General features: G+C 41.1%; 1 protein-coding gene across 1 annotated transcript in view; it reads right to left on the bottom strand.

Moving 5' to 3' along the window:
* Nucleotides 1–25,738, bottom strand: part of LOC117524313 (protein mono-ADP-ribosyltransferase PARP4-like) — a 47,582-nt gene that overhangs the window by 11,985 nt on the left and 9,859 nt on the right. The window contains 17 exon segments of the mRNA XM_034186076.1: nt 27–191; nt 881–918; nt 921–966; nt 1,640–1,771; nt 3,642–3,673; nt 3,676–3,783; nt 4,077–4,218; nt 4,452–4,635; nt 6,157–6,255; nt 8,007–8,022; nt 8,025–8,137; nt 10,694–10,845; nt 10,921–11,088; nt 11,402–11,542; nt 20,647–20,805; nt 22,062–22,163; nt 22,898–22,976. Of these exon segments, the coding sequence (XP_034041967.1) occupies nt 27–191; nt 881–918; nt 921–966; nt 1,640–1,771; nt 3,642–3,673; nt 3,676–3,783; nt 4,077–4,218; nt 4,452–4,635; nt 6,157–6,255; nt 8,007–8,022; nt 8,025–8,137; nt 10,694–10,845; nt 10,921–11,088; nt 11,402–11,542; nt 20,647–20,805; nt 22,062–22,163; nt 22,898–22,976 (1,876 nt within the window).

Below are 25,738 nucleotides of genomic sequence, written 5' to 3'. Positions count from 1 at the left end.
GGGAATCGGGCCTAGAGTTTCCTTACCTGGGTGGTCTGGTTGAGGGCTGCGCTTTGCTGCCATGGAGCCACACTCCCAGGCAGGAAGAAGAAAACACTCCCATCCTTGATGATAAGCTCGGACACAAAGGTGACTTTAATGAGGACAGTTGCAGCAGGAGGCAGGTTGCCCACACTGATCGTGAAGACGTCCTGCAAGGGGCATAAAGATGACATCACATCCACTGTAATCTGATGTCATGATGAAGCATTCCAATCCCATGATGAAGCATCCCAATCCCAAAAACTACTTCCAGATTTATTGCAATGTTATTATTATAGAATTTGTAGTAGTAGTATGAAATATTGTCTTCAAAAGTGTACTTTTAATATAGGGGTGTTGTGGGGGAGCGGTCAGATTAGAGTAGCGCGTTACTCTAATAACTGGTTAAAAGTCCTATATAGATGCTAGGATCTGTTGATGGTGGTGCTTATTTCCAGGATTCAATAGTGTGATGTGAATAAAAGTCCATAACTGCCCTGGATTGGACACCAATCTGATTAGGTTACCTCCCCAGCAAAGGCGGGTGCCCATTTACAGCTAAATGAACTGAGACCATGAATATGAAATGTCTTGTCCAAGGACATAAACAGGTAATGTGAGCAGGAGTCAAATCTAGGTTTACATTTTGGCAGGCCAGCTCCTTATCCACTGAGTTACCTGCTCCATAGACACGGTTCAACATTGGTTAAATAAATTCAAAAACAACAAGAATAATAATCCCAATAATGGTTATTAAAATACTGTAAGATGTTTTGGCACGATTCACCAGTTTAACAATGCAAAATGTCACATTGCTGAGGTGACTCATATCAGAACATGGACCAGCTCTTTGACCTACAGGGGCATCCTGGTCCATGAGGTAAGCTCCATGACCTTCTCTATAGCCTTCTTGTACTCCTTCCGGGCCTTTTCTTTCTCCTCCACCTGTACCCACACAGATAGAAATCAATTCAAATTGCTCACTTTGATTCTGCTATAGAATGTCTGTATATAATTCATGTACGACAAGTTTTTCACTGTACTGCATAACATGATGAGGGGAAAATGGACCCAATCACGAGACAGACATGCAACCTTAGATTTTAGTGATTAATACATTTGAGCTTAGTAGATAAACTTTGCTTTTCTTTTTTTAGGCAGTAATTATGTGTTCACAATATGGTCAACACCCACAAGCCACCACAATCCACTTAATCTGTTTATTCAACAATTATGTGGTCAGCACAATGTGGACATGAAAACAATCAGGCAGATATGTGGGACATCAATCCCAAGGTTTAAAGAATTTGCTCACAATTGTACGAATTTCATTTTCCTTACGTCTTTCTGATAAAATCATTTTGCCAATTACCGTTTCATCTCTTCACTATATGCAGCTTCATTGCAGTAGCTATCACAGATGTTTGTATTTCCAAATCCACACAAATATTAGTTTCATCCACTTGTGCAGCTCAACACAGTATTACTCCTTTCTATCAATGCTTTGATGAAAACAGTCATTAAACAGTGAAAATAAACCATGATGTGCCTAATATAAACCTGAAGAACAATAGTCAGGTGTAATGTCAAATAAAAACCACAGCGTGGTTTGCGTTACCTGTCCCACCACATGTTTCCCATTGATGAAGGCTTCAAAGCCACACACTGCTGCAGAATCATCCAATGGGAATACATACTTTGCCTCAATGGGAACAGAGCTCAGATTGGTGTATTTTTGGAAGATGATGACCTGGAAGGGGTTAAGCAAAAAGACAGATTTACAGATATTTTAACTTAAAAATACAGGGATATGGCACAGAGGTGAGTGTTGAAGCACCAAAATATTCAAACAACAGACAGTGTCAGCTGCACATAATATTTAGTATTTGCAAAAATGCCATTAAAAGTGTCTGGTAGCATGGAGTGGGACCCTAAAGGGGTCATTACAAGTTGACTGCTGATGAGGACCTCATTCTGTAAAATCAAGCCCCTCATCAGCAATCAACCTGTAATGACTCGTGGATAGTGGCGCCATCAGATGACTATGAGGCTAAGGTAAGTGGCTAACTGTATAATCGAATGTTTTAAAAAATTGCTTTACATTTAGTGAGGTAAACGCGCCCCCTCCATGCTAGCAGAGACATACATTTTTGTCTGTTCAGTGCTGCAAAGAAGTGGTTTACTGTCAGTTGTTTTTTGTTGTTGTTTTTAGCTTTCCCCACCATTACATTATATAGCCAGTTAGCCTATGATGTCTTGGCATTCTAAATCAATACAACACAAATTAAATTAATTTTTAATCCCAAGTAAAAAGATGAACCCCACAACTTCTAAAAATACAGCCTGGGTTAAAAAAAACAAACATTGAACCTCCCATTAAATATGCTTTTATCGGGAAGTATAATCAGAAGATACATAAGTGTAATCTGCAGTAGCTGACAAAGCAAATATATGGAGGGGAAAGCACTAATTGTAACTATGCCAAAATTATATACACAAATGTCTTCTAGCTCATGTTAGCACCATCTTGACTGTCACAATGGAAAGTATGAAGTGCACATACATGTGGATAATGTCCAACTCAACTTTGCTATTTATATTTGCTATGTGTGAAGTGTGAGTTGGGCTGAAAATTGTAGTATTTAGTCACTTAGTTAGACAGGTCTGGGCATAACATGAGACAAACCAATCAGATTTTGATCAGGCATTCCCTTTAAGACACAGGGTGCCAGTACCTCGTCCACTGCTATTTAGATGGCAACCTGCTCAGCAGGGGTTGGTGAAGTTAGACTTTACACATGTGAGCCACTTTAGGGGGACTCGTGTTGTGATTTGGTGCTATATAAATAAATTGAATTGAACCTGAATCTCAGAAATGAGAGATTTACTGCTGAAGAAACAATTCTGTCCACAAACCATTCAAAGCATGCAAACAGGAGCAGCACTCATCAACCACAACTCCCTGAGGTGAAGCAATAGAGAACCTCCCGCAATACCTCCTCCCCAACCTGATCTTTTTCCGATCCCACAACACACGGGGAACCCCAATATCTCTAACATTGTGCAGGTTGGTCATGTAGGAACATTTAGGGAGGTGAAATCTACAGGTTAGAGAGGCCAGACTGTGCCCAGAGGCTCTTTGGTTTGATTCCCTGTAAAATAGGCAAATTGTCTTTGGCTAGGTCTTAATTCCCTAGTTGTTCCTGGAATGTGGTTGAGCACTTTGCATGACAGCTGCTGACACTGGTGTGCGATGTGCGAGTGTGTATGAATGGGTGAGTTGAAGGCATTACTGAAAAGCACATAGAGTATCTGCATTGGATGGAAAGGCGCTATAGAAATGCAGTGTTTTGCTTCATGTGCCCAGTTTAACACTCTGTTTATTAAGTACCCTCTCAATACCAATTATTAGACCTTAGACACGTATTGGATTTGTGCTCTTTACACAACACGTTTTTGCATCTATCGTCAAGATAGAGCCATAATACTCATAACCATGTAGGCTGTTTGAAGCTCCAGCAACATGCTGAACTGGGCTGTCCCAACTGCATGTACAGGGATTTTATCATGTTACAAAAAATAAATAAATTACAGACATTGTCAGACCAGATTTACTGTACCTGAGAAAGCATATCCATCAGTTTACACTTATATTGACAGCCTGCAACGGGAGCTGCTGTCCGGAGCTGTCCATCAGTCCAGCCGCCACATCATCCAGAGGGTCCTTACTGGTTTCAACACCATCCTCATTAGAAGAGAGCACTGTGGATAAAAAAGTACTGCTATTTGCTTCCTGTAATCAAATAAAAAAAAAAAAAACCTGACATCTCAAAGCAAATGCAAAATCACATTCTGTAAAATATTTAATACCCACAAATTTGGAAAATAAGACTTGATTGTCCCTTGAGTGTGGATTGCTTTGTAGTTTGAATTTAGCTCACGTAGGTTTGCATCTTTTGACACAGGTGACTCTCTGCAGAGCCTCCAGAAAACCTGGCAGCATTAAAATTCAGCCAACCTGAATTTCTTGTGTGACACAGAGGTACAATACACACCTTCACCAGAAGAAGGTGCAAACAGCTCCACGGGTGTGTCCATACTACGGTTAAACTCCCTCAACTCGTCGCCATCGACGCTGAACTGAACAACGTATTTTAGCTTCACCTGATCAGGACTGTAGACCACAAACTCATCATCCTGCAGCACAGGATTTTTTAGATGTTAGAGTACACAGGTTCTGACACAGATACAATTCAGAAACTTGACAATATGTAGCAACTTTGCATGCATACACAGGCAATTCTATGGTAATGGAATTACAATGACAGCAAAGTCTGGCCATATGTTAGATACCATTCAAAATTTGGAATGATTGCAATTCCATTACTGCAGAATTACCCATATCTACATTTATTCATAAACACACTTACCTCAAAATCAGTGTGAATTCTGGGGGTGCTACAGCGCCCGTGCACACTGTGGTATCCCTCAGGGGCCTGGGTCAGTGTCGGGTCCTTTTTGTTAACATTTTTGCATTGACCCAAAGCCACATCACACACCAAAAGCAGCCGAGAGCCATCTGTCTCACTGGGCTTGGAGTATTTCAAACTGGTTCTAAAACAAAGAATCTTTTACTAGGCAATGTGACTTTGTCATCTGAAAACACTGACGGCTCTGTCACTTGTCCGTGTGGTAGCTGAAACAAAGTTATGTCCTTCATGTTATTTTTTCCACAAAAATAGTTAGAATAGTTACCTCTGGTATGAGGTTGACATTTGTCTGGCTGTATGCCTGTTAGCAAAATAGCTCAAAAAGTAACAAACAGATTTTAATGAAATTTGGTCAGCATATAGATAATGTTCCTGGAAATAAATGATTCAGGTGATCCAGAATATAGGGTATCTCAAAAACATTTATCCAAAAGTACTCTGAAATATGAATACCAGGGAATGGTTTTACTGGGAAATAATGTTTTTGTTTTTTTCATTTCAGGAACCCTAAAGTTTGTTCTGCCAGACATTACAGTCCAGAAAAATGCCACAGTTGACCCTAATTCAGAGAACACCAAACAAAAACAGCGGTTCAGGTCCAGCGTAGGTATCAAGGATTCTTTCACACAGCTGATGCACCAAATCGAAAAACAATTAGTGGAACTGTTACTACGTTTTCCACTGTGGGAACTGTGTGCAATTTGAACAAAAGACACAGTGGTAGAAGAAGAACTGGATGTCAGTGGAATATGTGGATGCTGTGAGAGAGTCAGTTGGGTGAAGTCCGAGAAAATTCATTTGGCTTCTCACTGCAGAAACTAACATTCATCGTTGTTCTGTGCAACGCATCCTAAGAGCTGACTTGCATCTCTTTCCATTCAGTCTCAGAGCAAACTAACTCCCCAGCAAATGGCAAGGAGACTTGAATTTGCTAGGTGGTTTTCTGCAAACTGGAGATGGATGATTGTTTCTTAGGAAACTCAGATGAGAAGGTTACATTGATCATGTGGCGTAAAACATCAAAAAGGAAAGCCTGAACTAAAAACTGTGCATTGGGGAGAAAAATTACATGCTTCAGTCACATGGTCATACAGAAAATGTCTGATAATATTGATTGGTTTTTCTGTGCTGTCAAAATACATTTTTTGGGTACCATTTTTTGAGACACTCTGTATATTCTGGAACCAAAAGAATATATGGCACATACTCGTCTCCTTCTAGCATAGTCACTCGTCTTTTGAGAGCTACCTAATTGACACAGATTTACCATACTGTTTGTATTTCTTAATAATATTACACACCGTTGACTTCCCATGTCTGGGACACTAAACATCAATGCAGACGTCTCAGATGAGAACGAAAAAAACTTTTCAAGAGTTAGCAAAGGTCAAAGGAACAAAACCTTTAGAGAGCGGACAGAAAGCTGTTCCATCAAGGATTCCAGCAGATAAGAACACAACACCCAGCGACTGTTCAGTTCAAGGCAACCTGTTACTCAGGTTTGCCACTGCTAAAACACCAACGTTGGTCACTATTCATACTCCCATCCAGTAGACAGCAGCGTTCTATGCATTTTGGGGTGGGGGGGAATTGAAAGAAAGTAGATATATTCATATTTTCTATATATATGTATTTCTGAACTGACCTCATTGAATTACTAAAGTAGATTCCACTGCCGAGCATCCCAACATCTGTTCTCTCTATCCCATGATGCTTCACACCAACATGGGGCAGTAGTAAGCCACTAAAGAAAAACAAAAGAAGAAAAAATACTGGATTGATCATAAATAATTCCCTTGTGCTGTGTAAACTGTGGAAGGGCATAATTTTTTTCTATATGTTGTGTGTGTGTCTATATATACGTATATATATATATATATATATATATATATATATATATATATATATATATATAGACACACAGTGAGACAAATAAGTATTTGATCCACTGACAAGTTTGCAAGTTTTCCCACCTACAAAGAATGGAGAGGTCTGTATGTTTTATCGTAGCTACAATTCAACTGTGAGAGACAGAATCAAAAAAAAATTCAAAAAATCAAATTGTATGATTTTTAAATTATTAATTTGCATTTTATTGCATGAAATAAGTATTTGATACAACAGAAAAACAGACCTTAATATTTGGTATGGAAACCTTTGTTTGCAATTGCAGAGGTCAGACGTTTCCTGTAGTTCTTGACCAAGTTTGCACACTGCAGCAGGGATTTTGTTCCACTCCTGCACACAGATATTCTCCAGATCTTTCAGGTTTAGAGTTCAGCTCCCTCCAAAGATTTTCTATTGAGTTCAGGTCTAGAGACTAGCTAGGCCACTCTAGGACCTTGAAATATTTCTTACGGAGCCCCTCCTTAGTTGGCCTGGCTGTGTGTTTGGGGTCATTGTCATCCATCCTCCCTTCAATATGGTGCAGTTGTTCTGTCCCCTTTGCAGGAAAAACACCCCAAAATGAGGTTTCCACCCCATGTTTCACCAGTTGGACGGTGTTCTTGGTGTTGTTCTCATCCTCCAAACACAGGGTTGGTCTCACCTGACCACATGACCTTCTCCCATGCCTCCTCTGGATCATCCAGATGGTCACTGGTGAACTTCAAATGAGCCTAGTCATGTGCTGGCTTGAGCAGGTGGACCTTTCTGCCCTGCAGGATTTTAAACCGTGACGGCATCGTGTGTTACTAATGTAATCTTTATGACTGTGGTCCCAGCTCTCTTCAGGTCACTGACCAGGTCCTCCTGTGTTCTGTGCTTTCCTTAACCCACGAGGTGAGATCTTCCATGGAGGCTCAGACTGAGGAAGATTGACAGTCATCTTGTGTTTCTTCCATTTTCTAATAATTACACCAACAGTTGTTGTCTTCTCACCAAGCTGCTTGCCTGTTGTCCATCCGAGCCTTGTGCAGCTCTACAATTTTGTCCTTGGTGTCCTTAGACAGCTCTTTGGTCTTGGCCATGGTAAACAGGTTGAAGTGTGATTGATTGTGTGAACAGGTGTCTTTTATACAGGTAACAAGTTCAAACAAGTGCAATTAATACAGGTAAAGAGTGCAGAACAGGAGGGCTTCTTAAAGAAAAATTAACAGGTCTGTGAGAGACAGAATTCTTGCTGCTTAGTAGGTGATCAAATACTTATTTCATGCAATAAAATGCAAATTAATTATTTAAAATTCAAACAATGTGATTTTCTGGATTTTTATTTATTTATTTATTTTAGATTCTGTCTGTCACAGTTGAAGTATACCTACAATAAAAATTACACACCATTCTTTGTAGGTGGGAAAACTTACAAAATCGATAGTGGATCAAATACTTATTTGCCTCACTGTATATAATTTGACAGTAAATTTGACAGCATTTTATAGTGTATTGGGCACAACTCTGGAGGAATCTGGGAAAATGAAAAACAACACACAAAATAGGAAAAATTACACTGGATAAAACATTTTCAGTGAGAGTGAGAGTGAGTGAGTGAGATCACACCGAGACAGGATTCCTAAAAGTTGCTTGGAGTAGATGAGTGAAGAAGCGGTTTCACATTTCCAAGTTTGCTGTTAAATGTCTGAAGCTCCACTCCTCTACTCACACGTAGAACCTGCCGAATTTGTACTTTACTGCAGGACACAAAATACAACAAGGATAATGAGATGTTGGGCACAACAACAACAAAAAGTATGTTAAATTATCTATCTGTCTACACTGTATCGGAATTTTAAACCAAATTTGTCAAAAGCCAGGGGTCCCTGGATGTGAAAAAAAGCTTGTTATACATATTTTTAGTGAAAGTGCAAATACAAAGGGTGGTTTGCATGAACTGAGCTAATTTTGACAATAACTTATGTACTGTTTGACATGTCACTAAAAACTTATTTTTTCCAGAATATCCTGTGTACCATGAAAACAAATCCCCAAAGGAAAATTTATTTTCTTAATTTCAATTTTTTTTTTTATTTATTATTATTTCTTTATTTGACAATGTTAAATTTGGAATGTACAGTTTGGTCAAAAGTTGATTCATATGAAACATTCATTAAGAGCCATTATCAAAGTTGTTCTGAACTATTAAACTGCACATCACAACTGCACAAAGTGTATTTCTCTAACTAAGCCCTAAAAACTAAGTGAAACAATATAAACTGAAACATGGTTTGTCATGAGGCATTTGTTGTAAAAAACAAAAACAAAACAAACAAACAAACAAATAAATGGTCTTCACATGTTTACAATGTGCTTTGAATTGGCCAAAATAGTATCTGGTAAAACATCAGTTGTTCTCAACCAGCATTCCTTTAATGCAGAATTTGTTTTTTGGGGGGGAAGAGGGAGAGATAAGTAAATAAAGTGTGTGTGTGTGTGTGTGTGTGTGTGTGTGTGTGTGTGTGTGTGTGTATACATATATATAAATCACCATACATGGATTTTGACCAAAAGGTTTTGTTTTTACTGTCTACCAAAGCACACTGGAGTTTAAACTAAATAATCAATATATGCTCAAAATGCAGACTCAAATTCTAATTTGAAAGTTACTACATGAAAATTCAGTAGGTATATCTTATATTCCAATTATAAGGTGAAACTATGCTAGTATACTAAGGTAAATTTAAATATCTAAAAAGGAAGAGTAAAATAGAAGAGTAGAAAAGAGTAGAGTAGAGCCACTTAGGTGCCTGGTCTTGAGAACCAGGGATGGTAGGTTGAAAAGCTTTTTTATCCCATGGGAACTCTCCCTACCCACCCAAGCGGCACACCAACATTTACATGATCTGATCAACACTTTCCACAACTGTAAGCTGTGCTTGTCAAGAGAAATTGCTGTTCCTCCATCCTTTCATTTGAATGTACAGCAAAACTTTCCGCATCCTAAAACCCAAGAACCATAAAATTCTTAAAATAAAATTTTTTATACATGAATCCTGGGAGACCAAAGAGCTGCCAAAAAACAAACCAAAACAACAACAACAACAAAAAAATCATGCATTTGTGACATTTATACATGCCTCTTTCACTGAATTTTGGGTTTCAACTAGCAAATGTACAGAAACCCTGAAATGCTCACATTGCCCGCTAGATGGCGTCAAAGGCTGCTCAAATGTGTGGCAAGAGCTGGACTGATTATTCATTTGAAAGTTAACTTTTGGCAACAATAAAAGAGCAGGGGATGAGAGACAGTGCAGAAGACTGAACACTGCTATTCAGAGAGTATATTCTTTATTTGATTGCCACACTGCATACCGTCCTTGAGTAGAAGACAACAGCAGGGAGAGTAGAAACAAAAGTCACCTCTTTCACTATCAAGCTGGGTGAATGTTCTTTTGTGGTGGTTGGTTCAGAGGTGGGATGAAGTCACTGTCAAGTCATCAATCTGCAAGTCTCAAGTCAGCTTGCAAACAATTGGTGGTCATTATGACTTGAGACTTGACAATTCATGACTTGGGATCGACTTGCTGGTGATTTTGTCGCACCTCTGGGTTGGTGTGACAATCTCACCACTACCAACCAAAAAAAACAAAAAACTTTGCAGGATGGAGGACCGCCCCATAGCAACAAAGGGATGCAAATGAAAGAGACGGACATCAGGACTGCGACTGTTCTGTTTTATTTCTAACCACCATCTAACCTATTATTTGTTTCTTCTGTTTGTGGCTGTTTCTCTCCGGGTGCTCTGGCTTCTTCCTACATCCAAAAAACATGCATGTTAGTTGAACTGGAAACCTTAAATTGACTGTAGGTGTGCATGAGGGTGTGAACACGTTTGTCTGTTCATATGTGGCCCTGCGACAGACTGCTGTCCTGTCCAGGGTGTATCTCGCCTCATGCCCTATGACTGCTGAGATAGGCTCCAGCACCTCCACAATGTTTAATTGGAGTAAGCAGGTATAGAAAACGGATGGATGGATGTTTGTGGCTGTCCATGGTCAAATTCAGAAGTTTTCTGAATGATTTTGACAACATTTGTGGTAAAGGTAGGCACTGGATGAATCTTTCAGTTGAGACCGTTCCTCCATCACTCACCCAATCTGGTTGCAAAGAGCCCCAAACTAAAACTGACAGGTTGCTCTTTGACTTCATACCCATCGTTTGCCTTCATCTCAATAGTATGATGCTGTGCTACACAACAAAACGTAAAACAACAAAAACACATTTGACAGTAAGAGTGGTATTTAACTGACCTGTCCTGTAGCAGAGCAGCCACAGCTTGAAACTCAGAACCTGCAGGAGGAACTGCTTCAATGCCGCACCTTAGAGCACGGTACATCCCCACAGTGGAAAAGGAGCCGTTTTGCAAAACGATTTCACCCACATTCCAGACATCTCTTAGTAACTACACAAAAAGAAAAGTCATGCTCTTAGTATAAGCAACCAGTGGTTTGTGTAGGTCTACATACAGGTTTGTTACCTGACAATGGTCTAGTTTCTGGGAGATGAGCTTGGCACTGGGGGGTGGGCAGGGTGCTGGAATGTGTAACAGCATGTAAACCTCCTTGAGGAGAGAAAACGCCTCCACATTATTTGCCTCCTGCATCTTCCTCTGTGCCTGAAGCAACAAGCCCTCAGCCCTGGTCACCTACAAACACAACACACAGCATGGAGTCTATAAACACATTCTATCTAAGCACAATGTGACGGCTGTTACGTCAAACATTCACAAAATGCTCAAGTCCAATCATCAGGATGGTAAATTGAACACATTCTTTTCACAGAAAACAAACATGGATTTGATGGATTTCTGTCAAATTCTGAGCAATATGTTGCCATCATCAAGTCAAGTCTGAAAGGTCAATGACTCGAAGTCTTCAAACATAACCAATGAGGTCTCCTTGCTTCAAGGAATCAGTAACTTGAGACACAACAGTCAATTGAAGAAAATACAAGCTTACATCATTGATGCTGAACTTTTCCAGTAAATTTTCAGTGAAATCGTCATCAAGACAATCGATGGCCTCTCCCCAAAGCAGCTCCACAAACATGGCGACTTCCTTTGATAAACTTGCCGTGTTCAGCTTCTCTTCGAGCAGCAGCTGTCAGTCAGACACACAATGTAAATTAATCAAATGATGAAGTAACTGCATTGAGCTACAAAGGAAGTAGTGAGATGTACAATAACACAAAACCTCTTCAAAATCCAAAATAAGGTCATCCAGTATCTGTAGTAGTAATACACAACACACCAAACAGAAAAGCATTTCTACACTATATACAAGGTTGTGTCTTAAATACATATTGCTGCGGTAGTTCCGCCCTGCAGCCCGTTTGGCCATGGTTTTTAGTTCTTTACATGTTTTTGGATTTTCATTTGTCCGTTTGTCTGTGATGTCTTATACGTTATGTTCTGATTTCATCTCGTGTCTCCCGTATGTGTGTGGGTGTCCGTCATGTGCACTTGTCTCCCTGCATCCTGCGTGTGTGTCTTGCATGTTGCTCTGTTCATCCTCGGTGTCATGTGTGTTTCCTACCCCGCCTGTGCTTGTTGATCATCTGTTTTGGTTTATGTGTCTGTCATTTACCGGCTTTGCAGACCGAACGGTCCCCCCTAAAAATCAGTCTGCCCTGCTTTCACTACGGATTATCACCTCGTTTCTGCTTAAAACTGCACTCCAGTCATCATCTATCTCAGCGATAGATATCTGATGCTTTTGACCCACAATCATTTCCACATAAATTCCGCAGCTACATGAGCTGCTAGCTGATGCATTCACCGCGCGTCGGTCATTTCAAAGCGTCACAGAGTAACGCCACGTTTCTGCTTAAAACTGACTTCAGAATGATTTAAGGGGTTTTACCTTGTCATCTGATGGTTAATAAACTCATGAATTCATTTCATCGCTTTGGGTGAAGAGACTCTGTCTTAGACGAGTGGCTGATGTTTACCTGTGTCTTGCTCCTCGCCTTGGTTCACGTGTTTCCTCGTCAAACTCTTTTCTAACTGTAGCCCAGTTTTTTTTGAGTGTTCATTGATGAAAAAACTGAAAGGTTTTGGCAAGGACAAAAGGAAAAATTTGAAATCTCAGATACACATAAATTTTCAAGGTTTTTTTTTTTTTTACCCACCAAAGAAAATCTCCAAAAAATTAAATTTTTTGTTGGGTCAGGTCAATTTTTCCACCCCAGTCTTTTCTCACTACTTGTATTGTGCTACCAGCCTTTAATCCAAAAAACATACATTGTGGTTCAGAAAAGTACACAGTAAATGGCAATTCAAAGTATAATAATAATAATAATGATAATAATATAATAATTCTCAGTATCAATTCAAATGGAACAATAGGAGTATTTATGGCACATTAATGCATCAACTTGTTCAACCTTCACTCACTTCTGAGTTTTCCTAGTTTTTCCTAATCTCTGTTTTCAAATTCTTGGCCACCTTAAAATCCTTACAAATGTGTTTTTACTACAAGATTAAGTTTTGATTACTCCACATTTTGAACTTAACAAACTTTTCTTATATTAGAAAAACTTGTAATTAAAACAGTTTTAATAAAAAAAAGATTCTTTAGAAATCTTTGATGTTCATCTGTAAATTAAAACCATAACTTATCTGTTGTTAAGATAATTTCTTGATTAACTGTAATATCCAGACATTTATTTGTATTTAATTATCAATACTTACCTGCTAAATTACTGAGATTAACTGTGTGTAGATTAAGGTGATGAGTTACTCTCATGGGTCCACTAGGTGGCGATCATGCCATGCGGTCAGGAGGGCACGCAAGAGGAAAGGGGAGTTTTTTCAGAGCGGCAGAGGCTGTATCCCCATTGTGCTGGTCAAGTGGTGGAGTCGCGCGTGTGTGTAACATGCCACGCTCAAGCCTTCAGTAAAGTTTAGTTGAAACTTAGATGTTGTGGACATTCAGTTCATCTCACGATACATCATCTTTTTGGCGACAAGGATAAAGGCTGCTGGGCGACAACCTGCGGAGCGTCTGGTTGGGTTCGCGGAGGCTAATGCTAACACTGTGCAGTGGTGGCTAACAGCACTGATGGTGGCAGGGTTTCTCAGCTGGGGAATGGCGAGAGTGTATGGAGAGAGAAGAAATGGCGACCACTGACACGCTGGCAGCGTTTGATCAAAGTAATCAAACCTGGGAATATTATTGTGAAATAATGGAACAATTTTTGCGGTCAATAACATTGACGACGGAGACAGAGAGACATACTCGTAAGTGTCATCTGGGCCTCGAAATACAGTTTGATGTGGAACCTTCTCAGTTGAGACAAGCCGAAGGACAAGACATATGACGAGCTGGTACGTCTGTTAAAGAACCACTTTGATCCAAAGCCAAGTGAAATTGTACAAAGGTACAAGTTTCTCAAAATCACAAATCTAATGAATCAGTGATGGTGTATGTGGCAGACTTGCGCTGGCTAGCTGACTGGATTCAAAGACGACTCCTGGCAGAATCGGGCTTGACATTTGATAAAGCTTTGGCAATATCTGTGGCATCAGAGACGGCGACCAAACATGCCCAGGATCTACAAAATCCTACTGCTGTAGTTAGTGCTTCAAAGTAAATAAAGGCTTGCACAAGAATGGTGCTGTCCAGGGAGCTACACCGGAGTGTTGCAGCTGCAAAGGACCACACCTGAATGTAAGTTTAAACAAGAAAAATGTCATACCTGTGGAAAAGTAGGGCATATTGCCAGAGCCTGCTGTAACAAGAACAAACAGAAGAAATCAACTACAATATAGTTGATGAAGCTAGAAGAGGGAAGGGATGGAGTTCAAACCACTGTTCTCACAAAGTGCAGGAGAAACAAAAGGACAGTACCACAGATAACTCAGAAGATGGCACATTCACGCTGAAGTGCATGACGTTCAAACTGGGTCGTATGAGTGAGGTGCACCTGAGAAAGGTTCGACAATATACTGTGAGCATGGAACTGAATGGGACAAGTGTTACTTTTGAAACAGACAGTGGCTGCAATCTCACAGTAATGAATGAGGAAAGACGCCGCACGAGGCCAGTCCAGATTAGGTTGGAGACCTATACGGAGCACCCAGTGGAAGTCAGGGGAGCTGGTTATGTCAGAGCGAAGTACAAGCATCAAAGTATTAAACTGCCCCTCGTAGTGGTCAAAGGGGACGGGCCTGCCTTACAGGGGCGAGGCTGGCTGGAGGACATACAGCTGAACTGGAGGGAAATCAAGGATAGACACAGAGCTCGTTGAGTGCAGCAGGTATAAACGGAGAATCAAGCAGTGCACCAAACAAAGGAGAAAGCTCTGCATTAGGTGCTAAGCAAGCATGAGGATGTGTTCAAAGAACAGCTTGGTACAATAAACGGCACTAAAGCTACCATCCACGTGAAAGATAATGCTGTCCCATGTTTCTTCTGTCCCCAATCCATTCCATCTGCCATGAAAACTAAAGTGGATGAGGAAATGGACACGCTGCTGAAGGAGGGAGTAATCACACCAGTGACATACCGTAATTTCCGGACTATCAGCCGCTACTTTTTTCACACGCTTTGAACACTGTGGCTTTTACAATGATGCAGCTAATTTATGGATTTCTACAGGCTTTTTTCACAAGTTCAAATACGTCAATTGATTTCCTGAAAGCTGTGCTTCTCATGCGGTGTAAATTCATACACAGTGTAAATATAAGGTCTTACCCATTCGTTTTAGTAAAGAAAAGTCCCTCTCCAGCACCAGAGTTGGGCCGTCAAATCAGTTAGTGGAGTGGAGTCTTCTCCCCACCACCCTTCCACACTGGTTCTCTGTCTTGGCGCAACAAGTCAAAAAACTCACAGCGCCTCATTAATGTCTCATTTAGCACAGACTCCATCTGATCCTGGCTGCACCCGATGAAATCTCAAGAAAAACTTAAAATTACTCAGTTCTCCATGTGGAGTTGAGAAGCCGCGCGATGCTGTGCGCGCGCTGGATAAGGGAAAAAAGCATTTATGGTATGTATTTAATTAAAAGTTAAAAAAATCTTTCTGTCTAATATCTTTCTGTGTAAATATCTCATGTTACAACGTGGAGACCCGCGGCTTATAGACAAGTGCGGCTTATTTATGTACAGTTTCTTTTTTCTTTTTAAAACTGGTGGGTGCGGCCGATATTCAGATGCGCTCTACAGTCCGAAAATTAAGGTACTCAGAGTGGACAGCTCCAATGGTGCCGATCTTGAAACCGAAAGGAACTGTGAGACTATGCAAGGATTATAAACTCACAGTGAACACTGTTTCCTCACTGGAACAAGATCCAATACCTCGTGTTGATGACTTGTTTGCAGCTCTATCTGAAGGAGAACAGTTTTCCAAGCTGGACATGAGCCATGCATATCAGCAAATACTGATGGATGACGTCTCAATGAAGTACCTTACGGTGAACACACAGAGAACTGTTCACATATAACAGACTGTCGTTTAAAGTGGCTTTGGCACCCGCTATAATCCAAAGGACCATGGACGGTCTGTTGAAGGGAATTCCACTAGTATCAGTGCACATGGATGATATTTTGGGGAGTGGATGTGGCTGACCATCTAAAAAACCTTGACACAGTGCTAACAAGGTTGGAAGAGGCTGGGCTGTGCTTAAGGAGAAATAAGTGCACCTTCCTACAGGATGAAGTGGACTACTTGGGGCACAGAGTGGATGCACAAGGACTTCACCCAGTGGAGAAAAATGTGAAAACCATCAGGAAGCTCCCACTCCCACAAATGTCACTGAACTCAAATCATATCTGGGTTTGATGAACTACTACAACAAATTTCTTCCCAACCTGGCAACCCTACTAGCTCCACTGCATGAACAGTTGAGACAAGAGGTGCAATGGAAGTGGAAAAAAGAACAAGAGGAAGCTTTTCAAAACTCCAAGGTCTTGTTGAACACATTGGTTCACTACTCACCTGACCAAGAATTAATCCTGTCATGTGATGCTTCTCCTTATGGGTTGGATGCTGTTTTATCACACAGAATGGATGATGGGAGTGAGAGGTCCTTAGGATTCATGTCATGCACGCTACAGCCTGCTGAAAAAGATACTCTCAACTTGACAAGGAAGGCTTAGCAGTCATGTTTGGTGTGGAAAAGTTTCACAAGTACCCGTATGGCTGTGCCTTCACCATTTATACAGATCACAAACCTCTTCAATGAGAAGAAACCCATCCCACAAATGGGTTCTCCGAGAGTGCAAAGATGGGCAGTACGCCTCAGTGCCTATGAATACAAGTTTGTCTACGAGAGGAAAAAACCATGCTGGGAAGTGGGAGGAAACCGAACAAGTCCTGATGATGGATGTACTGGATGAGACTCTGGTGGACACAAACCAAATCAAAAGCTGGACAGCTAAGGATGTAATACTGTCACAAGTCCATGCATACATCCTTAAAGGATGACCGGATGACGCCTGCTTCAACCCTTACTATCAGCGGAGAATGGAGCCGAGTGCAAGGGATGGTTGCGTGCTCTGGGGAGCCCGAGTTATTGAATGCTAAAACTGCTGCATCAAACACATATGGGCATAATGAAGATGAAGGGTCTGGCTTGATCTTATCTGTGGTGGCCAGGAGTCTCTGAAACAAAATGGCATTCAGCCTGTGAAGTCGGCACTGTTCCATTCCTCCTCTAATGGGCTGGCAGAGGGGGTAGTCCAAACCTTCAAGGAGGGTATGAAAAAAATGAAAGAAGACACTTTGCAAACCAAACTGTCCAGGTTCCTGTTCAGCTACCGTATCACACCTCATGCAATGACAGGCTTGTCACCTGCAGAGTTGATGATGTCACAGTGGCTCTGATCCGTTTTGGACTTAGTACTGCCTGATGTGAGCTTGAAAGTGAAGCAAAAACAACTGAAGCAGAAGCAAGCTCATGACAAAAACAGGGAACTGAGAAGTTTTGCGCCAGGGGACAGTGATCTCGTCAGGAACTACTCATACGGGCCTAAATGGATCACTGCAGCCATTCAGAACTCTTCAGGTCCTTTGTCATACACGGTCAGCCTTGGGAGTGGTCAAACCATGAAGAGACATGTGGATCAGGTGAAAGCTCGATTGACAGCTGTAGCACCATGTTTGGAGCTTAACAAGGACTTGCAACTGTTTCCAAACAATGATCCAGGTGCTGTGGCTCCCTCGCCTGTAGCTCCGACTCAAGTAGGCGATATTCCTTCAGGTGAGCCTCCAGAGCAACTGCCTGTCCCCACTGCCGAGGTTCGTCCAGAGTCACCTGTTGCACTGCTGGTGGATCGCTCAACCAGGGAGAAACGTTTGCCTGCTCACCTCAGAGACTTTGTTATTTAGAGTGAGATCTTTTGCAGGAATTGAGCAACAATGCTCTCTGGTCTCAATGGGCCTCATGTATCAAAGTTGCGCACTTGTGGCGTAAATTTACGGTGTAAATTTGAAGTACACCAAAGTTGCCGTGACATGTATCAAGCAGTGCGCACCTGCCCATTTCCGGCGTACGCCTGACGTGACCTTGATAAATGCGGCGGGTGAAAACAATTGTAATTATAATAAACACGCCCATAAATATTCAGACTCCGCTTCAGACACACCCTCATTTTACGACATGGAAGCCAGGAAGACGGCAAAGAAAAAAAACTCCACCAATTACGACGCATGCCAATAGAGCGTCAAAAGCGGCCGTCATATCAATTGTTTTGTAGTATAATCAAAAAAGTGTTACAGCGGTCCCTCGTTTATCGCGGGAGTTACGTTCTAAAAATAGCCCGTAATACGCGAAACTGCGACGTAGTCAGCGTTATTTTTTACAATTATTATAGACGTTTCAAAGCTGTAAAACCACTTTATACACTTTCTCAATCAGGCATGAACATTTTCTCACTTTTCTCTCGTGTGTAAACACTCTCAAAGTTCAAACCTTATTAGAAAAATAAGACCAACCTGTTTTCAGGCCCAAACATTTGTTTGAGAAATAAAAATAGAACGTTTTCCTATAAATAATTATGATGGCTTTTAGAACTAACAAATTTAATTTTAACAATCAACGTACGAAGTTGGACACAAGAAATTATTAATAGTGACTGACCAGTATTTCACAGATTGCGCCTCTGCGTCCTGACGCCGCGCCTTTTTCCACTCACACCTGGCTGCAGGTGTCTGTTTCCGAGAGACAAACACAGTTATGAGTAGTTGTTGGCGCTCTTTTTTCTTCTGGGCGAGAAGATTCTTATAAACAGACACGCAGACCACAATGCACTGTTAAAAAAGCATGCAAAATTGGACTAAAGAAATCCGCGAAAGGACGAGGCCGTGGAAGGTGAACCGCGTTATAGCGAGGGACCACTGTATTCTCTTTTCACGTCAATAATTCTTGACATGTGGATATTTGCTCGCTCAATTAATAAGACACGCCTAATTTTCGTATTTCTTTATTCTTAAAATGTATTTCTTTATTTTATTGTGACAAACGAATGGAGACGACAAAACCTGATTGCAGCACGGGCGAAGGGAATGACAACACTACAGTTGTAATTATCAATTTCATTGTCTAAAACGATCACACCAAATAAAGTTAAGCTCAGCGCTGCTCTGGCTCCAGGCTCTGGAGAAAAAGGCGAGCAGCGCTTTCTTTGCGGTCAGCGCTGTGGCCACGGATCGTGCTCGATAGACCAGCAATCCCGCAAAAGCGGGATTTGTATTGATTATTATGTAGTATAATCAGGAAAGTGTTATTTATGTAACATATGCATTGATTTGTATAATGGCACTGTTTATCATGTTGCTCATTTACATTTTTATGTGGATTCCAGTGCTGGTTCATTTTGGTGTATAATTTACGCCACCTCTCGACCTGGTGTATATTTTCAGCGCAGCGTACGCCAACGACCACATTGATAAATGCCAAGTAGCGCAGCCGTTTTAGCGTACACCCCATATACGCTCAAATATCGCCGTACGCATGTTGATACATGAGGCCCAATGGGAGGATGTACCTCTCAAGTTAGGTTAAAAAAAATGAAAAGAGTTCCAGTTGAAGTTATTATGATGTTGGTGACGATTGTGTATTGCAGTGCTAGACTGTGTGTTCTTTTTCTATTGAGGACCAGTTGTTGATTCAAAGGTGGGAGAGATGTGATATCCTGACATTTATTTGTATTTAATTATCAATGCTTACCTGCTAAATTACTGGGGTTAACTGTGTGTAGATTAAGGTGATGAGCTACTCTCATGAGTCCACTGGGTGGCGATCATGCTGTCAGGAGCGCACGCAAGAGGAAAGGGGAGTTTTTTTCAGAGCGGCAGAAGCTGTATGCACATTGCAGGAGAAGTTTCGCGGCTGCAGAGAACTTCCCCCCCTAGCGGTCGGTGCGATGCACATTGCAGAAGAACTTTAGCAGCTGCAGAACTTTAGCAACTGCAGAGAACTCCCCCCCTCCCCCAGCGCTCGGTGCAACGTACATTACAGGAGAACTTTAGCGGCTGCAGAACTTTAGCAACTGCAGAGAGCTTTCCCCCAGCACTTGGTGCGATGCACATTGCAGGAGAACTTTAATGACTGCAGAACTTTTGCGACTGCAAAGAAATCTCCCCAACATCACTCGGTCCAGGACACACTGCATGAGAACTTTAGTGGCTGTACAAGAACTTCCCCCAGCACTTGGTGCGATGCACATTGCAGGAGAACTTTAATGGCTGCAGAACTTTTGCGACTGCAAAGAAATCCCCCCCCAATCGCTCAGTCCAGGGCACACTGCAGGAGAATTTTAGTGGCTGTACGAGAACGCCTCCCCCCCAAGAACTTTTCCCATACGTGCAATGATCCACACCAGAGAACCTTTGTGCGCTGTCCCATGGAAAATGCATGTCATGAGGAATGGCAAAAAAAACAAAACAAAACAAAAAAAAAAAAACTGCGGTGTAAAACGGTGGATAATTTTCTTTTCTTGTCCGCAATTGGACCCGCTGTGAGTTCACAATCAGAAATGACCGTTTTCCTGTTACATGTATAACGGCCCAACTGCAGGATAATTTTTTTCATGCAGCAGCGTAATGGGCCGTTACGCTGTTATAACGCTGGTGAGAACCATAATGGAGTAAAATCTTGGTCACACTGTGTTAATAATTATTCCTTCACCTACTGGATGTCCATGTGCTTAAGTCAATCAACATGAACTTTTAAACTTTAACATTCTGTGGGTGTGTCTGACCTGCTGGAGGGGGGCGGAGCCCAACTTCAAAGCAGCCTGAGGGAGGCTGTTCTTTTGCTGCAAACCTGCAGCCTTCTGGTTGTCGGTTAGTGCCTCGTAAACCTCTAGAGCATCCTCTGAGGTGGACAAAAACATCAAAATGTCCCTCACTGCTGCTTCCTGTTTGCAGAAAAGAAGTTGCATATTTTTAGTAAAACATGCCAGTTGTTTTTGTGAAACTAAAGTCGAACTTCTTTTCCAGTTTTGGGAACTTGCAACTCTATGACAATAACGTTCTTCTTGAAGTCCATGTGAATGTTAGAATGTGCATTATGTTTTTATAATGAGTGCATATCCACAGTATTACATACTTATTCAGACAAGAGGAATCACTGCTGCTACAATGGAAGCATCTCAGAGACCACAGCTACAGCTTTGTAACCTTGCCTCCATATTTACACTTCAACATATAGCTTCCAAACTACAGTCAGGTACATAGGTTTTGGACAATTTTGGACATTTTACCTCTGTACACTGCCTATAACTCATTCAGAGTTGTCTTGGTGTCCTGGTGAAAATAATCCTCATATATAATTTGTCCAATTACTTATGGGTTATGAAATTGCAATCACTATGTATTCAAACAGCCATAATTCCTAAATGGTCAATGCCATATTTTTGTTAAACCCCTTGAATTAAAGCGGAAATACTACACTATAAATAAATCATGATTATTTCATAACTCCATTGTGGTTGTGTACAGAAGCAAAATTACAAAAAAATTGTTACTGCTGGGACGTAGCTGTACATATAACAAGCGTATTTTGGAATTTCCACTTGGTAACACATTTTTAAGGTGCTGGGTTCTTAATAACTGCTAAACCCAAAATATGATGCTATTTTGGGAGTTTAATATGCCGTAATTGTCTGAATTCTTTGGTAGTCACTTCTCTACTTTGCAGAGGAGAACATTTTAGTGAAAACTCTAATTTGTACCTTCAAAGTGTTAGAGATAAAGAATGCACAGGTGCAGGCTGGGAAAATAAACTCAATAAAAAATGGTAGCCACAGCTTCTAATCTCTTATATCTTACCAAACGTCAGTTAATAAAGTCAGATATAAGAGACTGGAGTGTGCCGTTACCATTTTTCTATCTAGTGTTTGAGATATATAACAAAGAAACTTGTCCGCATTTGACAGTGGCACAAAATTTCAATTCAAAAAGAAGGCCATGATAACAGTCCATTCCTTGGCAGAGTTGGGTGGTGATCGGAGCTGTTCCAGTGGAGCAGTTGATGGGATAACACCAGACGGCTACATCCGTACAGACAACACAAATTACACGTAGGCTTAACAGCATTTATCTGCATCATTTAACTCACACAAGGTAACAGATTCTGTACATTATCAATAGCACAATACAAAAGACTCTTTACCTCAGATCCAACATTATCCTTCCAGTATCTGACCACACGATACTGCATCTCCTCTCCTTTGAAGCTCTGCAGCTCCAGCACGCACCAAGCACTGCTGTTTAGCTACAAAATAAAACATGATGCCAATAAATACTTATGTTAATAGTGATTATCAACAGTTTTTTGCAATAAATCCAGTACTATTATATAAATTCATGAAATTAATGATGTTCTAGTGAACGATACCCATGTATGTGTATGATAGCTTTCTATTTTGTGAGGGGGTGGATTTCTCTCATACAATGCAATCATTAAAGGTGATTTGAACACTAGAGGCGTGATTGCTAACAATTTTTATCATGTCTAAGAGTTGTTAAAAAAAAAGAAGTAATTTTGTCGTTTAACAACTGTAGATGGACTGCATTTATGTACCACTTTCCCATTGCTTTACAATGATGCCTCACATTCGCCTGTTCACATACCGATGTCAGGGTGCTGCCTTGCAAGGCGCACAGCGGGAGCAATTTGGGGATTAAGGACCTTGCCCGAGGGCTCTGACTGATTTTTCCGACCTGACGGGTTTGAAACACGGATCCTCTGGTCTCACGCCCATCACTTAACCACTAGACCATCACCACCCCAACTACACTATCACCTCCCCAAGCTCTGTGCCACCAACCTCTGCAACGTCACTAAATATTATCAAACACAAAAATAAATAATTCAAGATATTTTTAAACTATTGCATTGAAAATGCGCTTGAAACACATCAGCATTAAAATTAGGACATCCCCATTTGATAATCACAATTCACAAAAATATTAGTAGATGTAACAGAGGGAAAAAGGCAATTTTACCTTTTCAAAGATGTTGTACTTGGCCACTTGAAAATCATCTGGATACCATGGAAGATCATGATCATTTTCAGTGTATATTCTATGAATTTTAAAGATTGAACACATAAATGCAAAGATGAAGGATGCTGCATATTGTAAAAATGCAATAATAAGTATACTGTCCATGTTGACCCAAGATGGATTTACCCAAAGTTTTTGTTCACTTATAATACTTTCCTATTCACAAAAACTGCTTTTACATGAGATGAGAGAGATGAGATTTATTGTCATTGTCATTACACGAGTGCAACAACAACAAAATTACGTTTACACTCCAACTGCCTCAGACAAAATACAGCAGTTAATCCACAATTATTACTAGTTTACCGTATTAATGGCACACATCAGAATTAAAGACAACACATATACATTTGACATTGTTTATGTGCACTAAACTTGAAGCAGTCCATCATCTGAATTGAGACAAAGTGGGTGAAGGCTGCAGCAGGAGGGGCCTGCACCGCCCAGCTTGGGGAGTTGAAGGCTGCAGCAGTAAAAACTGCGTTGCCTTTGAGGTGGCAGGGAGAAAGCCAGGATGAGGGGAGTGGAGAGACGGGGGGGGGGGGGGGGGGGGGTGATTTTATGACAATTTATTCACTATACTCCAGAATAGACAATGATTGTGTTCTGTGGTGCACTGAAATTCAGGACTTGTATTGCAAGGACCAGGAATGTTACCAGCGTGGAGTTAGCTCTGGTTCAGGTTTTACTCAGGTTTTTTTCACCTGTTATAACCAAAAGTTTGGCATTAAATGGTTTGTTTTGAACTTGTGTGACATTATCTACTGTAACAGGAGTCTATATGTAGATGTGTTCTTGTTTTGTGACTCCCACACTGTCTGTGGGAAAGAGATGGAGCCAGGGTGTGGCCAGCAGCTGCTCTTTACCATTGAAAACAACAGAAACAGGCATTTTTAGAGACCAGGGCCGCATTCACAAAGATTCTCAGAGTCCTCTCAGAGAGCTGCCAACTTAGCCTAAAGATTCCAGGCACGGAATATTAGTTTAAGAGTGATCCAGGAACTTTCTGAAAGCAACTCTGAGCAAGGAGTGGACAGAAACTCTTATCTTTGTGAGGAGGTGTGGTTGACCCCGTTGCTAGGTATGACATAGTCCTCTAAAAGCTGTGATTAACCGTCACAAAAGAAGGAAAAAGAAAGAGGAAAAAAAGCAAATGCTCTCCGTGCTCCTAGTTATGAATGGATAGCAAAATCAAAAATCAACCAATCATATAACCTGAACTGTATTATGAAATATGTAATCTTGAAAATAATTTTATGTCATGATGATGAGGAAAATCAGCAAAATAAAATGAATTGTTACACAGCTTCAGTTTGAATGTACCTCATTCACATGCAGATTATCATATTGATTAGCTTACTGTTACGATTACTCTCCATGTTGAAAATTTAACTACTTAATGTACAATGAAGAAAAATATCAACACAACACTTATGTTTTTGCTCCCATTTTTCATGAGCTGAACTTAAAGATCTAAAACATTTTCTATCTACACAAAAGACCTATTTTTCTCAAGTACTGTTCACAAAGTGTATATTCTGGGCGAGTCACAAAAAGTCAGTATCTGGTGTGACCACCATTTGCCTCACACAGTGCAACACATCTCCTTTGCATAGAGTTGATCAGGTTGTTGATTGTGGCCTATGGAATGTTGGTCCACTCCTCTTCAATGTGCAAAGTTGCTGGATATTGGCAGGAACTGGAACATAATGTTGTATCCGCTGATACAGAGCATCCCAAACAGGCTCAATGGGTAACATGTCTGGTGAGTATGCTAGCCCCTTGCAACATGGGGCTGTACATTATCATACTGCAACATGAGGTGATGGTTGTGGATGAATGGCACAACAATGGGCCTCAGGATCTCGTCATGGTATCTCTGTGCATTCAAAATGCCATCAATAAAATGCACCTGTGTTCACTGTCCATACCAAGTACCTGCCCAAACTATAACCCCACTGCCACCATGGGCCATTCAATACACACTCCTGACATCAGCAAACTGCTCACCCACACGACGCCAGACGCTGTCTGCCATCTGTCCTGAACAGTGAAAACCGGGATTCATCTGTGAAGAGAACACCTCTCCAACATGCCAGACACCATCAAATATGAGCATTTACCCGCTCAAGTCGGTTACGACAAGGAACTGCAGTCAAGTCGAGACCCTGATGATGACAATGAGCATGCAGATGAGCTTCTCTGGTTCTGATTGTTGCAGCAGCTGTCTGGGGGGCTGGTCTCAGATGACCTTGGAGGTGAACATGCTGGATGTGGAGGTCCTGGACTGGTGTGGTTACACGTAGTCCACGGTTGTGAGGTCGGTTGGATGTACTGCCAAATTCTCTGAAATACCTTTGGAATCGGCTTATGGTAGAGAAATTAACATTCAATTCATGAGCAACAGCTCTGGTGGACATTCCTGCAGTCAGCATACTAACTGCACACTCCCTCAAAACTTGCAGCATCTGTGGCATTGTGCTGTGGTAAAACTGAACATTTCAGAGTGGCCTTTTATTGTGGCCAGCCTAAGGCACACCTGTGCAATAATCATGCTGTCTAATCAGCATCTTGATATGCCACACCTGTGAGGTGGGATGGATTCACTTGGCAAAGAAGTGCTCACTAACACTGATTTATTTGAGAGAAATAGGTCTTTTGTGTAGAGAAATTTTTTTTAGATTTTCAGCTCATGAAAAAGTGTGAGAAATGCAGGTACATGCTACAATCCAAAGCAAGAGCAGAGATTGCAGCACACAAGCAAAGTTCTTCTCAAACAGG

This window comes from Thalassophryne amazonica, chromosome 14 (genome assembly GCF_902500255.1).
Source record: "Thalassophryne amazonica chromosome 14, fThaAma1.1, whole genome shotgun sequence".
In the NCBI taxonomy this organism is placed as follows: Eukaryota; Metazoa; Chordata; class Actinopteri; order Batrachoidiformes; family Batrachoididae; genus Thalassophryne; species Thalassophryne amazonica.
This window is presented reverse-complemented; position numbering and strand designations above follow the sequence as displayed.